Below are 13328 nucleotides of genomic sequence, written 5' to 3'. Positions count from 1 at the left end.
ATATCGAGATGATCATCCAAGGTGTGCCGTGCCAGGGGCTACTGGAGCTGTTGCAGCCATCCACTTGGTTTGCTTCGGCGTGGAAATGGGCAACGCAGCCGGCCCCGCCGCCCGACGCCATTCCCCTCCACTTCCCGCGTGAGGACGACTCTGTAGCAACGGCCGGCTGGCACTAAAGAGGCCGACAAAGGCTCATCCGGACCGGCAATTGCGGCTTCTGAGAGGGAGGGGTGCGGGGATGCAGCAGTATCGGAGCATGTGCAATATCACAAAGTGAAAGGGAGATCTTGAAAGGCGCAAGAGCCTCCTCCTCAGCTACCCCTTTTACTCGCGGCAACCAGTACACTGCGCAGTCCAATACAGATATTGGGCACTTACACACAACTTATCAAAACAATGGCAGGCCAGGCACCGGGGCTCACTCCGCCCAATCGGTTCATTACCGACCATGATGAGAAAGGGCAGGCCGTCTTCAGCACAACGATACCAGAGCCTCTTCCGGCGACCGATCCCGGCAATGGCGACAAGTTCTATCTGGGCTACACCACCTCCCAGTATCCGGTTGAGATGAGCAGAGGAGCAGACATCAGCGTCTACTCCCGGTACCTCGAGAAGAACCCCGGCGTCGTCGTCCCCGGAGGCACAGTGCTGCGAATTGTCGACCTGCGGCCCGGCGGCGAAAGCCCAATGCATCGAACGGTGTCACTAGACTATGGCGTGGTGCTCGAGGGCGAGATCGAGCTGGTGCTGGATTCGGGCGAGATCAGGCTGATGAGGAGAGGAGACGTCAGCATCCAGAGAGGCACCATGCACGCCTGGCGCAACAAGAGCCAGACCGAATGGGCGAGGATGCTCTATGTGCTGCAAGAAGCGCAGCCCCTAGAGGTTGGCGGGAAGAAGCTCGGCGAAGACTATGGGAAGGGGATGGAAGGAGTGAAGCCATCAGGAAACTAGGATTAGAACATATCATGCTTGTTCCAATTAATAGAGAACCAAGATGTCCAATTTAGACTCGTCAGACTCGTCCCTTGATGAAAAGTACATGTCCTGAGCATCGTAATAAATCTCATGAGATGATGCATTGTTCAGAGAGCGCAACCGTCAGTGTTCGGGGTACCTAGGTATTAGTGGCGGCTCTCATCAACTGAGGGTTGATACATCAAGCCTACAAATAACTATGTAATTATCACGAGCGTCCACTTGACCCGTATATATAAAGAAAAAGGTCGTGCCGTGGGAGTGCACGTATTCATAGAGACTTGAAATACTTGGAGGTCAGATAAAATGCTGGCAGGAAGAATGGAATAGGCGGTTCTGGTCAAGCGTCTTTTAGGGGATCAAGCAGTGGATCGTGGATTCGGCCTGGCCCGGAAAGTCCGCCGAGACAGGCCTAGCAGCATTGACGCACAGTGACCTCAGGATGGCGATAAGAGCGATAAGCGTTGTGAATATGCCTAGAAATGGGGGCGCTGGTGGATCAACCTTGCCTTGCCTTAGTGACCAGGTCTAGGGTGTCTTAGTGGTCTGTACATGTACGGTCTGGAGGGTAGGGCCGCCTGAAGTGTCGGTCGCGTGTCCCGGCGTTGCCCCTCGGTATCTAGAACACTTATCACTTTTACGGTGACTCGATAGTCTGACTGGGAGGACAACCTCGCCTCCGGAGAAGGCTGTAGAACCTCGAGGCGTTCAAGATACGAGCAGTCCATTACTGTAACCTGTGAGTACCGTCATCAAACCAACGATCTGAACGTCCATTTCCTCGGCGGATAGTCATTCCGTAATCAGCTGCCTCCAACAACACCAAACATTATCCGTTGGCTCGGACCTGATAACAACTGACCCTTTTAATCATCAGCCTCTTCCAAGAGTCTGGCAGACGTTGGCTTATAAAGCATTCCATCGGCATAGCACGCTGTATCCGATTGCCGCTCCGCTCTTTCCATCGACATTCTCCAGTTTCGACCTCTTTGCTCGATACTCCCAAGCCCCGCCACCGATGTCTCAGGATGGCAAGTCCTGATGCCGGAGGGTCAGCCTCACAGCCGATAGACCTCAGCGATTCCGTGTCGGGCAGCTCTTTTGATAGCAGCAACGAGTCTGCCCCGAGAAGTGCAGTCTGTCGATGGCGCACTGCCGAATACCACGATCAAGAGTGCTCGCGCTACTTCGATTGTCCTTCACATGTAGTGGATAGGCGGCTATCAGATGACGAAGGGTCAGGCAGAGTAGAGAACAGGCCAGGCCAGGATGTTTCTCCTCTGAGCGAGAGCGAAGACGAAGACATGCAAGAGCCATCAGATATGGAGGCAGAGTCTCCAGAGCCGTCAGCAGCAGGATCTAGCTCATCCGTAGATGCTGCCAGTCCTGCTTCTGGCAATCTGACTCTTCGAGAAGCCCTCGATTTACGAGCAGACGATACTCCGACTGCAGAAAGTGGTGCTACCAACGAGCCGCCGTCTTTGCAAGAGCCAAGAACATTACCAGAAGTAATCGATCTTACATCTAGCCCGCTTGATACTCCATCTCAGCCTATACCGATCTATCGAGACGGTACCTCGACCGTAGAGCTCGATGGCGACAACGGTGAAGATCGTGCCTCGAGCTCAGCGGCTCTAACTGCTATTCCTACACAGGAAGCACAGTCAAGGGACTCGAGCACGTCTCGGCGCCCAGAGCCACCACTACCGCCAATACCGAGTGAGAGGAGAGCGTCCGCAGCTGGCACGCAGACATCAGGAACTAGCTCTCGAAGAGCGGGAGACAGCCCGGATATTGTACTACCGCGTTGGCAGCCGGATGCCGAAGTAACATTCTGCCCAATATGCCACACTCAATTCAGCATATTTGTGAGAAAACATCATTGCAGGTATGTAGTTACGGGGTGGATGGCATACTCGAGCTACGGCAATACTGATATCTTCTCAGGAAATGTGGGAGGGTGGTCTGCAACTCATGTTCACCACATAGAATCACCATACCATACCAATATATTGTTACACCGCCAGGAGCACCGCGACCTGGCTTACAGAGATATCCGTCTTCTCTCATTAGTGGCGAAGGAGGCTATGCGGACTTCAGCAGCCTCGGCGGAGGAGAGCGAGTTAGATTGTGCAATCCTTGCGTCCCGGACCCGAACACAGCTCCGCCACAGCAGAGTCAGGATACGCCAGCGCCCACAGCCAGAAGCCATGTTCGGTCCCAGAGCAGCCTCGGCGGAGGTTTTCCTAATGCGGTTCCTGCCAGCCGTTTTAGTTCCTACTTTGCGCCTCCTGGAAACGACCCTTACGCTAGGAACAGGAGCGTTACAATGGTATGTCTCTTCCTGCATGTAAATTTTGACAGAACACTGACAAGAGATTCAGCATTCGGGTGAGGGCAACCGCATATCCTCCAGTAGCCGCAGTTTCCAATCCACACAAAACCGCATTCTAACCGGCACACCACCAACCTATCATCCGTACGCCTCTTCGTCCAATGTTCATCCTGGAATGACATCTAGGCATCGGTCACTTCTCGATGTTGGACCCTCATCAGCCGCACAGAGGCGGCCGTTACCTCCTGCACCACCACAGATTGCCGAGGAAGACGAATGTCCTGTCTGTCACCGTGAGCTACCACCACGGAACCTACCCAACTTTGAGTCATTACGTGAAGCACACATAACCATTTGCATCACGGCTCACAGCACATACGGCAGTGTTCCGACTGGCGGAGAATCAAGCAGCGCAGAGCCTGGCCAGAGTCCCACGCCACCCGTTCCACCTCGACGTACAGGCATGTTCCCATATCTGGCGACAGAGAAAGACTGCGTGGACAGTGCAGAGTGCACGATCTGTCTTGAAGAGTTCGAAGTCGGAGTGCCCATGGCACGTCTTGAGTGTCTATGCCGGTTTCACAGGTCTTGCATTTCGGCATGGTTTGTCAACCACCCCGGAAGATGCCCGGTGCATCAACACGATAGCTTTGGCTACTGAAGCATAACGACATCATTGCCTAAGAAGTAGGAGAAGATAGGGAGCCTGTTGAAAGGACAACATTTTCTAGTATTGCTATTCATGACGTCTTTCATATAGGCATATTATATGGAGTTTGACGGGCAGTGTGATTTTCAAGCGTGCTGTTTTCGATTTGGCCTTTTCTGGCTTACAGCGGAGTTGTTCATAAACGTCAGTCATTGAGTCGATTCGCAGAAGGTCTCCATTACACGAGCCAAGTCGACAGTTGATACCTCTCAGTTTCACAGCATGGGTATATAATTACCTGCATACAACTCAGCTTAGACAAACATAGTCAATGTTTTCTCATTGTTTCTCTCTTTACACCGTATCCCAATCCAGTGATGAATTCTGACATACGTAATTTCAAGCCTCCTCTGGCCTTGCTTGACAACCAATGATCTTAGGTCTGTTTCGTTCGGTTGCGCAGCTCGTACCGAACAATTAGTCAACCCTTTGTCTTTGTTGACCCTAATTACGTACTCTGAATGGAATGTCTGGAGTCACCTGGCGGGAGAGAAAGCATGAACGGACATTGTCACACACCGGGATTGGGTACTGGCGGCTAGCTACGGCGTGCCCCGCCGTCTCCACGATGTGGACCGCTATCGCCCTTCTTATCTTTTGACTTACATGTATTGATTGTGACTAGATAATATTTCATTAACCTTGTATCGAGACCTTGCAAGACCCCTAATTCTCAGGAAAGTCAAGTATCCCTTCTTCATGATCCCGTCATAGGCATCTTCAACAGCTCGTAACCACAAGGGGACAACTACATCCTGAACAGGCGCACAATGGTCCGCCGCACCGTCCTGAGCTCGCTCCGGACGCTTGCCCCGACCTCGGCGTCATGCCGGTCGCAGGCCGGGTCCCGGAGCGGACGCTTCATCCACGGCGCCGCGAGGCGCTATTCTGAGGCTCTTGGCACCGCTGCGAAGCTTCCTGATGCAGAGCCCATACCGACCAAGAAACCAAGGGGTGCGATTACGATCAATGACATTCTCAAGAGGAGGGCTGCGGCCGGCAAGCTCGTTGCTGGGACGGCAGCTTATTCGGACAGTGATATGTTCAAAGCACCTGTGAGTAATCGACCCAGAGGGTACGTAGAATGGTATTTAATGCGTTGTCCAAGGTCACTGGAAAGCCAATGGCAAAAAGATGGGATAGTAAGTGCGGAATGAAACCCATGATCTCGCCAATACTAACTCGTCAAAGATCACCTCAGCGCTGAGAGTTTGTCAAGACAGCCATGCATTCTCAAACAAGCAGCAAAGTACCTGAAGAAGCCAGGCATGATCTCCCTCGGCGGCGGGCTCCCCTGCGCGGAGAACTTCCCCATAGAGTCTATCAGCATGAAGATCCCCGTCTCGCCCGACTTCAGCGAGGAGGCGACCCGCGTCTCGGGCGAGACAGTCACGATAGGCAAGTATGACGTCGAGACGAATGACGGCGTCTACGACCTCTCAATTGCGCTCAATTATGGTCAGGCCAATGGCTCTGCGCAGATGATGCGCTTCGTCACCGAACACACCGAGCTCGTCTGCAACCCGCCGTATGCGGACTGGCGGACAGCCCTGACGGTAGGCAGTACCGGCGCCCTGGAACAGGCTCTGCGCATGTTTTGCGACAGGCAGCGTGGCGACTCCATCCTCACAGAGGAGTACAGCTTTTCCACTGCCCTGGAGACGGCAGCTCCACTCGGAGTGAAGGTGTTTGGAGTGGCGTTGGATGAACAGGGTCTTCGTCCAGAGAGCATGGATGAGATCCTAAGCAATTGGGATGAGAGTGAGCGAGGAGCACGAAAACCGCATGTGCTGTACACCGTGCCCTCGGGTCAGAACCCGACGGGCGCGACGCAGGGCGTCGAGCGAAGGAAAGCCATTTACGAAGTCTGTCAGAAGCACGATATCTATATCCTAGAGGATGAGCCGTACTACTTCCTGCAAATGCAACCCTACACCGGGCGCGATGCTCCTGATGTGCCGCCACCTGCTTCCGTGGAGGAGTTCTTGGACGCACTCATTCCGTCTCTTCTGAGCATCGATGTTGACGGAAGAGTGATGCGGATGGATTCGTTTTCGAAGGTGGTCGTTCCAGGCTCCCGCTTTGGCTGGATAACCGCATCAGAGCAAATCGTGGAGCGTTATATAAGGCATGCCGAGGTGGCTAGCCAAGGCCCCAGCGGTATTTCCCAAGTTATACTTTACAAGATGCTCGATGAGAAGTGGGGTCACGAGGGGTACCTGCGATGGTTGATGAACTTGCGTCTGGAGTATACGCAAAGGAGGAATGTGATGCTAGCCGCATGTGAGGATTTCTTGCCGGACGTCGTGAGCTGGACTCCCCCAGTTGCAGGCATGTTTGTAAGTATTGCCCCTTAACACGGCTTTCCGTCATGAGGCTTCAACTAACCCATCTTTCAGCACTGGTTGAACGTTGACTACGAGCGACATCCTCAAGCGGGCCGTCGTAGTATACTCGAGATTGAAGAGGAGATTTTCGACCTGTGTATCGAAAAGGGGGTGCTTGTGGCCAGAGGGTCCTGGTTCATACCGGAAGAGGGCAAGGCTCCCACCGGATTATTCTTCCGCGCGACCTTTGCAGCTGCAACACCCGACAAGATGAAGGAGGCCATCCAAAGGTTTGGCGAGGCGGTTCGAGAAAGCTACAAGATCAACTGAATGAGTTTGTGGACTAGCATACTTTTGCGTTACCGGAGTTCGCATGGATCAATTGATAGAAATAGTTGCTTACATACTGGGTATGAACCACTGACGAGGTAGTCATATAATGAATTCATCAGACTAATGGGTACATATTGTACATTTGGATGCGGGCTTCGTCGATGATTCGTCACACTCCTCCTTGACCCTTAACCCTGGCTTAGCGTCTTGAAATCAAATGATCTTTTTATCTCTTGAAAGGAAACGATTTGTCATGACGATCGCTTCAGTCTTATAAGATGTAAGAAATGCCTGGAACAGAAATTGCAGTAGGCCAAGGCACAGCTATCATGCAGCGTATGTTAACTCCGCGCCTCAGACTTGCAGCCAATCAATGACTATTCAGGTGCCCAGGATGATCTTTTTAGGAAATGAAAGAGACAGCAAGTAGGTAGTGAGATTTTTGGGAGTTTCAAACGGGAATGATGGTCCACTTCATCGCTTGGACTGCCGCCGCGTGCCAATAAGCATAAGCACTTAAATCCCACGACGTCCTTAAGCCATCTCATTATCTTTCCATTATGCTCCTGCTATTCAATCTGCTTTCGTGCTTGAATTTGAATGGGAGAGGTCATCATTCATCATTACCGTACAAAATTGGTACGCATCAAATACATAAAAGACATCTTTGCACCTGGTATCGTCAGGACTTTATTTCTTTGCCTCCCAAAAAGCAACTTTAACACCATCACCAGGCTGAAGCACGATCTCCGCCTTAAGCGTTGGATGGCCGCCGTCGATATCGTCCATGTAGCTCACAACGCGCTCAAAACGCTGGAACATGCGCACGAGGACGTAACCCATTTCTGTGAGCGCAAATTGCTGCCCGATGCAGATGCGCGGGCCTCCGTTGAATGGGATATATTGCCATGGTTTCGGCTGCCAGTGAAACCACCGGTCTGGTGAGAACATCTGTGGATCGGCGAAGGTCTCGCTGATGGGAGGATACAGATCGGAGCGGCGCTGCATCAGGAGGGTTGAGTAGCCGACTGGTGTGTCCTTGAGCACGGGCATCGGCAAACTGCCATCTGGGCCTCCTCCGTGTGGAAGTGTTGTATCTTTCAAGGCCAAGCGCACGTTGAATGGGACGGAGGGATAGAGACGCAGTGTCTCGTTCATCACATTTTGGAGGTACTTCATGCTCTTCAGGTCTGCGTATGTCGGCGTGCGTTCGAGGCCGACTACGGAGGTGATTTCGTCACGCAGCTTTCTCACGGCCTCGGGATGGCGACCTAGTTCATAGATGGTCCATGATAAGGTGCCTGCGGTAGTGTCGCGGCCTGCAAGGAGAACAGCTACCAATTGATCCCGCAGCACCTTGCGATCGCGGGTGAAGGAGGCGAGCTCGTGCAAGAATGTATATCCCATATCTGACTTTGTCCTTGTTGCGAGCTCTTCAGGGCTGAGCCGAAGTGCGCGCTCGACATACTGATTGACAAAGGTGTTGATGACCTTCAACCCCCGACGATATGATCCTCGAGGCACCAGCCGATTTAGTGGTCCGGCTCTGGTGATGAGATTCTGAACTCGCTGAACTTCACCAAACGCCTCTGCGAATTCTTGCTGGTGGGTGCTGAGCCAGTGTGTTAGCTTAGTTATGGGAATACGACAAGTGTCATGGCTTGGGATGACTTACGTTAAAGACTTGACGTCCTTACCGAGCAGGAAATCAGTGGCAACGTCCAAGGTCATACGGAAGAAGAGATCGCTGATGTCCATGACTCTGCCATTCACACTCGCCATGTTGATTTCCTGATCTTCACCATCGAGAGCACCGCCGTTCGCCATACATTTGAACAAAGTCTGGATGTGGTTCTCGAAACAGTGCAGGTCGCTTACACGGTCCTTGGTGAACTGTGGTCGAATGAGTTGTCGGCTATAGTGCCAGATATCTCCGTCCGTAGCAAAGATACTGTCACCCAAAAACGGTTCCCACTCCTCGTGGAAGGGCTTCCCCTTCCCATAGTCGCCGAATTGTGTTGCCAATAGGGCCTTGATATTGTCCGGGTCGGCCGTGAATAATATTCGGCGGTTCACAACCCGGGTTTCTACCGTCCATGACTTGCACATATCAAACAGGCTCCTCCATATTTCCAAATTCTTGTGCTCCATAGTTGCGCGGATAGTCTTGCGGGCAAGATCGAGGCCTAGGTAGTTGTGTTAGTTGGTATCCTCGTATATGAGGATGTCACCTTCGGGCATTGGCGAGGACGGCAAGTCTTACCAAAGGGTAGCTTGTTGGGTATTCTGGGACCTCTCACGCCTAGTCGTCGCATGCGAATGATTTCATCAATTCTCTTGCAAACCTGGTATAGGACAAACCCCAAAATCAGGAATAGCAAGGCGTTCCCGACGGAGAAATGCTCCATAGTCTCCTCGACCAGAGCCATGTTGGAGTGTTCAGCTGGGCCAAGTTAATTGAGAAAACAGGCTCCGTCTACTTCAATCTAAGATTTGAGATTGGGTTCGGGGTCGTTTGTGGTGTTCAACAGGATATATCGAAATAGCTGACGCTGTAAGTCCGCGCCAAGTGGAATGGACCTGCAAGGCTTCGGGTTACAACCGCGTAGAGTGCAAATGCTTGGAGTGTTGTTGCTCAAGGTTTGAATCAGATCTGCCGTGGAAGAGTACAGAGCCACCTTGAAGAGGAATATTTGGTATCACGAAGAGGCTAGCCAAGTCCGCATGGATACGCGCGGCTGGTAGTTGGGGTGAACCTGACCTTTATGGATGGCATAGTTGGTAGTATCACACTATCACATTACCTGCTACGGCCGTCGGATCTGTTGGAAACGGTCTACTCCATGTACGTTTGCCGCATCACGCTGTTCCGGGGTGGGTGCTTGCTGGCCGTATTTCCTTCCATCTTCCTCCCCATGTTTCCACTTCTTCTTCTTTCCCCTCATGGCTAACCAACAAGTGTGGACCAGTTTCACAGAGAAAGGGGCCAATTATTACCTCATTGCCTATTGGCATGGAGGGTAGAGCCAAGCACACCGGCAGCTAGGCCCCGGACCGGGTTGTTTGTTGCTTGCTTAAGCGACTCACCGAGCACCGAAGTCTTGCACAATACAATTGTGCCGATGCTCCTTTGGACCACTCCCCACCAGACCACAGAAGTTAGTTCGTTCTCTAAACGACGAATCTACGTACTGTATAGGCAGCTCATATCGTATCTTGCCTCGCTAAAAGACTTGGGGCTCCAGTGACTTCGGGTTCGTTCCGCGCTCGCTTGCGCCTCATATTGACAGTACCGAGGCCCACAAGGCGGGGAAATTTGCTCAGTTTCTGAGATCGCGAGGATGTGTGACATGGGATCTACGATGATATCCCAGAAATGTGTTTTTGAATTATCATTGTCTTTTGATTCTATTTGATATATGTATTGCCCTTAGATAATATGGCAGCGTCGTGTTTGTTGAGTTTCTGAGTTACTGGTATTTAGGCCTCGAATGTCAACACTTTGCTTTGACCTACAATTTAGCATTCCTTATATTGAACGTTAAAATAGTAGATCGGCACTAGAATTATACAACCCAACCGGCCAACAAATGATCAACATCTTTAAAAGTACGGCCCATTACATCTTTACAACTGAGATTGGCTGAGCGGTCCCTTTTCACATGTTGGTCGGCACTCTGTGCGAGATACTTGCTTCCCCGCACGGAAGCCAATGCAAGAAACGTCACCTGCTCTAGGTGTTGTGATGCATCTACCCAGTCGTAAGAAACGACTTATGTTACCCCGGATTTGCTTGAGCCCACACTTCATGCGTATATAAGTCTAGTCAGAGTTTAAATAGCATAGGAATTCCACACGGCTGGTAGGCTTGATTATCACACCGACGGAGCAGGAAAGAGAGGATCAGCCTCCGCTCTACCCCTGAATTAAACCTTCGCCTCTTCAGCTTCGAAACATTCGCACAATGCAGGAGAGGTCTGGGCAGGAACCCACATGATGATTGTAATTGCCACATGTCACCAGTTTCCATGACTTATTCTGCCTTTTATTAGCGATTTTCGAAACATATGATAGAGTCTGCTTTCGCAATTGGCCAACATCCCGGGCGGGACGCACATGCATTAATTCTCATATCCTGTCATGACGAGTAGCTCAAAGAACTCCTCCGCCATGGTAACAAACGTTTATTCGGCAAGGGTAACTATCACTACCTCCTCAATAAGAGGTCACTACCTTCATAGAAGTTAATAGACCCATAGTAATAAACAGGACCTTCGAGATCTTGATGAGTATTGCGACTCTCAACATTGAGTATCTTCACCCTTCGAAAATTAACGTTTATTACCCTGGTAGAGGAGTATGTACAAGAAGTACGGCCTTTACTTTATTTCATATCTGCGGCGGCATTTCACATTGGATACGAACATTCTACTGCGTTCTCGGCTTGCAAACAGAATGTCATCTGGACAGGGCTCGCACGGATGCCTCGAGCAACCAGTCGCTCCCTCCACTCGTTGAGGCGCGGCGCCGCCGTCAGCTGGCTGCGATTTTGGCCGGAGGCATCCGTCCGTCCACTCCATAGGACCTCGCCGGCGGCGCTGCCTCGCGGCCAGAGGATAGTCTCGAGGTTCTCCGGGTCGATGGTCTCGCTCCAGACCGCAACCTCGCCGCCGAGCACGAGCTTCGCCTCCTCGTCGGTCAGGCCGGCTACCGGATCGTGGCTGTAGATCAGTCGCCAATTCTTTAGCGGCCCGCACCAGTCGTCAAAGGGGAAGAAGGTATCCCAGGCCAGGCCGTTGTCGAAATTAAGCCATTCTCCGCGACCGCAGTCAAGGTACTATTGATCAGTCAATAACTCAAGCACTCATGTTTGTCAGTTGCACCTACCCAGAAGTTATAATTGCTGTCAATGACCTTGTTGCCCTTGCTGGTGATAGCCTTGACAGAGGAATCACTCAACCAAGCTTGGACAACAGTATCCTTGCCGATCGTCACGTTCCAATCGATAGGTATCTCCTCCCAAACCATTGGCACAAGGCCGTGCTTCCGCACACGTGAATGCTGGGCGTCAATGAATTTCTGAAGCAGAGGCTGGAGAACTTCTGTGGCATTTGACCTGACGCCGGGATCTAGCATCGAGTCGTTGGCATTGAGCTCATCGCCACCAGTGTGGAAGTATGCTGTGTATGGCGCGACTCTAGGGAGCAGGTCATCAAACAACTTTTCGAGGAAGGCATCGACCGCCGTGTCGTTGAGTTTGAAGGCTCCGCAAGGTGGCTCAGCGCACCACCAGTAGTATGGAAAGCCGTCGTATGCAACAATCAGCTCGGGTTTCGACCAAGCCACGGATCCGATATGACCAGGCATATCAATCTCAAGGTACACTTCCACGCCACGGTGGATTCCATACTCTTGAATGTATTTCACGTCGGCAGGGCTGTAGACCAAGTCCGGTCTGTACGCGCCCTTCTTTGCCAGGTCTGGGAAAGCGGGGATCTCGAGAGGCCACGACTGGGAGTCCGTGACATGGATATGTAGCTTGTTCATTTTGTTCCAGGCCATAACGTCGATTGTGCTTGTAATGTCATCAACAGAGTAGAAGTTTCTTGCAACGTCTAGGAGCACGCCACGGTGAGAGAACCTGGGAGCATCTTCAATTGCAACCGGCGCATATGGGGTATACCAGAACGGCCCGGCAGAGTGCTTGTAGAATAGCTGGGTGAACGTCTCCAAGCCTCTCAGTACTCCAATTGACGAGACTGCGGTCAGCTTAGCCTTGCCATCCTTGCTGAGCGTCAGGTTGTAGGACTCGTCCACCACCTGCCCATCTGCCGGCTTGAAAGTCGTGTCCTTACCCGTCTGGGTGATCGCGAGGGACTTGAGCCAATTTATCTTCCCGTGGACGTTTGGCTCGTAATCCGAGCCTTTCTTATGGAGCTTCCAAGGCACAAAGTTCGTGTGAAAGATGGAACTTAGTGCACGTGAGACACCGGCCTGGACAATCTGCTTGCTGTCAAATTTGAACGGCTCATAGCCATACGTATAAGGGAGCTGTAAGTTGAGATCATTCTTAGTATTCACGCCGTCATCAGGGCAGGGACTGTCAGGAGAAGAAGACCAGCATACAAATCCTCCATTATAGGTCACCTCGACGTTCTGATTTATAAATACCACCGAGGAACCATTGGTGTAGCTCTGCGGGATGGGCCAAATGGCAGAGACGGAGCTTAGACTGAGGAGAAAGGAGAGCACAAGCCTGAGGATCATGTTGACTGCTTTGGTCAACGGCTGTGAGATGGAATTGACAGAGGCAGCAAACCAGCTGCGTCCCCAATCAATCAATTGGCAGCCACTGAGGGGATTTGGGCCTTATGTAGAGCTGGGTTGGGTATCTTTGTTGAATATACCATGTAATATCCCGTCGTACTTCCTCCTTGGACACTTAAGTCAAGCCCTTGACACTCTGGACTGGGCCAGACTTCAGATATTAAACGAACCAGTAGAACTGGGCAGCTCCAGCCGACAAGATCGTTGAATTGGCCCGATTTTCGAAGTACAGCTATGGAGGAAATGGGCCAGAGCTCCCAAGCCGCGTCGCATGAGCTGCAAAGTGATCCAACCTTTGGGGGAGGGGCTCTCTCGCGCT

The 13328-nt window shown here is 51.8% G+C and overlaps 4 protein-coding genes across 4 annotated transcripts; 2 read left to right on the top strand and 2 right to left on the bottom strand.

Moving 5' to 3' along the window:
- Window positions 1-396: 396 nt before the first annotated feature.
- Window positions 397-954, top strand: UCRPA7_6518 (putative cupin domain protein; the record flags this gene model as incomplete). The annotated part of the gene is made up of 1 exon (XM_007919055.1): window positions 397-954. One exon carries the CDS (start codon window positions 397-399, stop codon window positions 952-954), a length of 558 nt encoding a protein of 185 aa, XP_007917246.1.
- Window positions 955-5145: 4191 nt separating this feature from the next.
- Window positions 5146-6679, top strand: UCRPA7_6517 (putative aromatic amino acid aminotransferase protein; the record flags this gene model as incomplete). Its single annotated transcript, XM_007919054.1, has 3 exons — window positions 5146-5164; window positions 5214-6361; window positions 6422-6679. 3 exons carry the CDS (start codon window positions 5146-5148, stop codon window positions 6677-6679), a joined length of 1425 nt encoding a protein of 474 aa, XP_007917245.1.
- A 693-nt stretch (window positions 6680-7372) lies between these two features.
- Window positions 7373-9111, bottom strand: UCRPA7_6516 (putative cytochrome p450 52a5 protein; the record flags this gene model as incomplete). The annotated part of the gene is made up of 4 exons (XM_007919053.1): window positions 7373-8149; window positions 8207-8294; window positions 8358-8868; window positions 8946-9111. 4 exons carry the CDS (start codon window positions 9109-9111, stop codon window positions 7373-7375), a joined length of 1542 nt encoding a protein of 513 aa, XP_007917244.1.
- Window positions 9112-11023: 1912 nt separating this feature from the next.
- On the bottom strand, window positions 11024-12867 carry UCRPA7_6515 (putative glycoside hydrolase family 20 protein; the record flags this gene model as incomplete). Its single annotated transcript, XM_007919052.1, has 4 exons — window positions 11024-11028; window positions 11108-11519; window positions 11570-12782; window positions 12854-12867. The coding sequence occupies 4 exons, from the start codon at window positions 12865-12867 to the stop codon at window positions 11024-11026; spliced, it is 1644 nt and encodes a 547-aa protein (XP_007917243.1).
- Window positions 12868-13328: the final 461 nt, after the last annotated feature.

This window comes from Phaeoacremonium minimum, assembly GCF_000392275.1.
Source record: "Phaeoacremonium minimum UCRPA7 unplaced genomic scaffold PA7_03_scaffold_479, whole genome shotgun sequence".
Taxonomy (NCBI): Eukaryota; Fungi; Ascomycota; class Sordariomycetes; order Togniniales; family Togniniaceae; genus Phaeoacremonium; species Phaeoacremonium minimum.
Note: the sequence above shows the minus strand (reverse complement) of the source record. Positions and strands in the feature narration are given on the sequence as shown.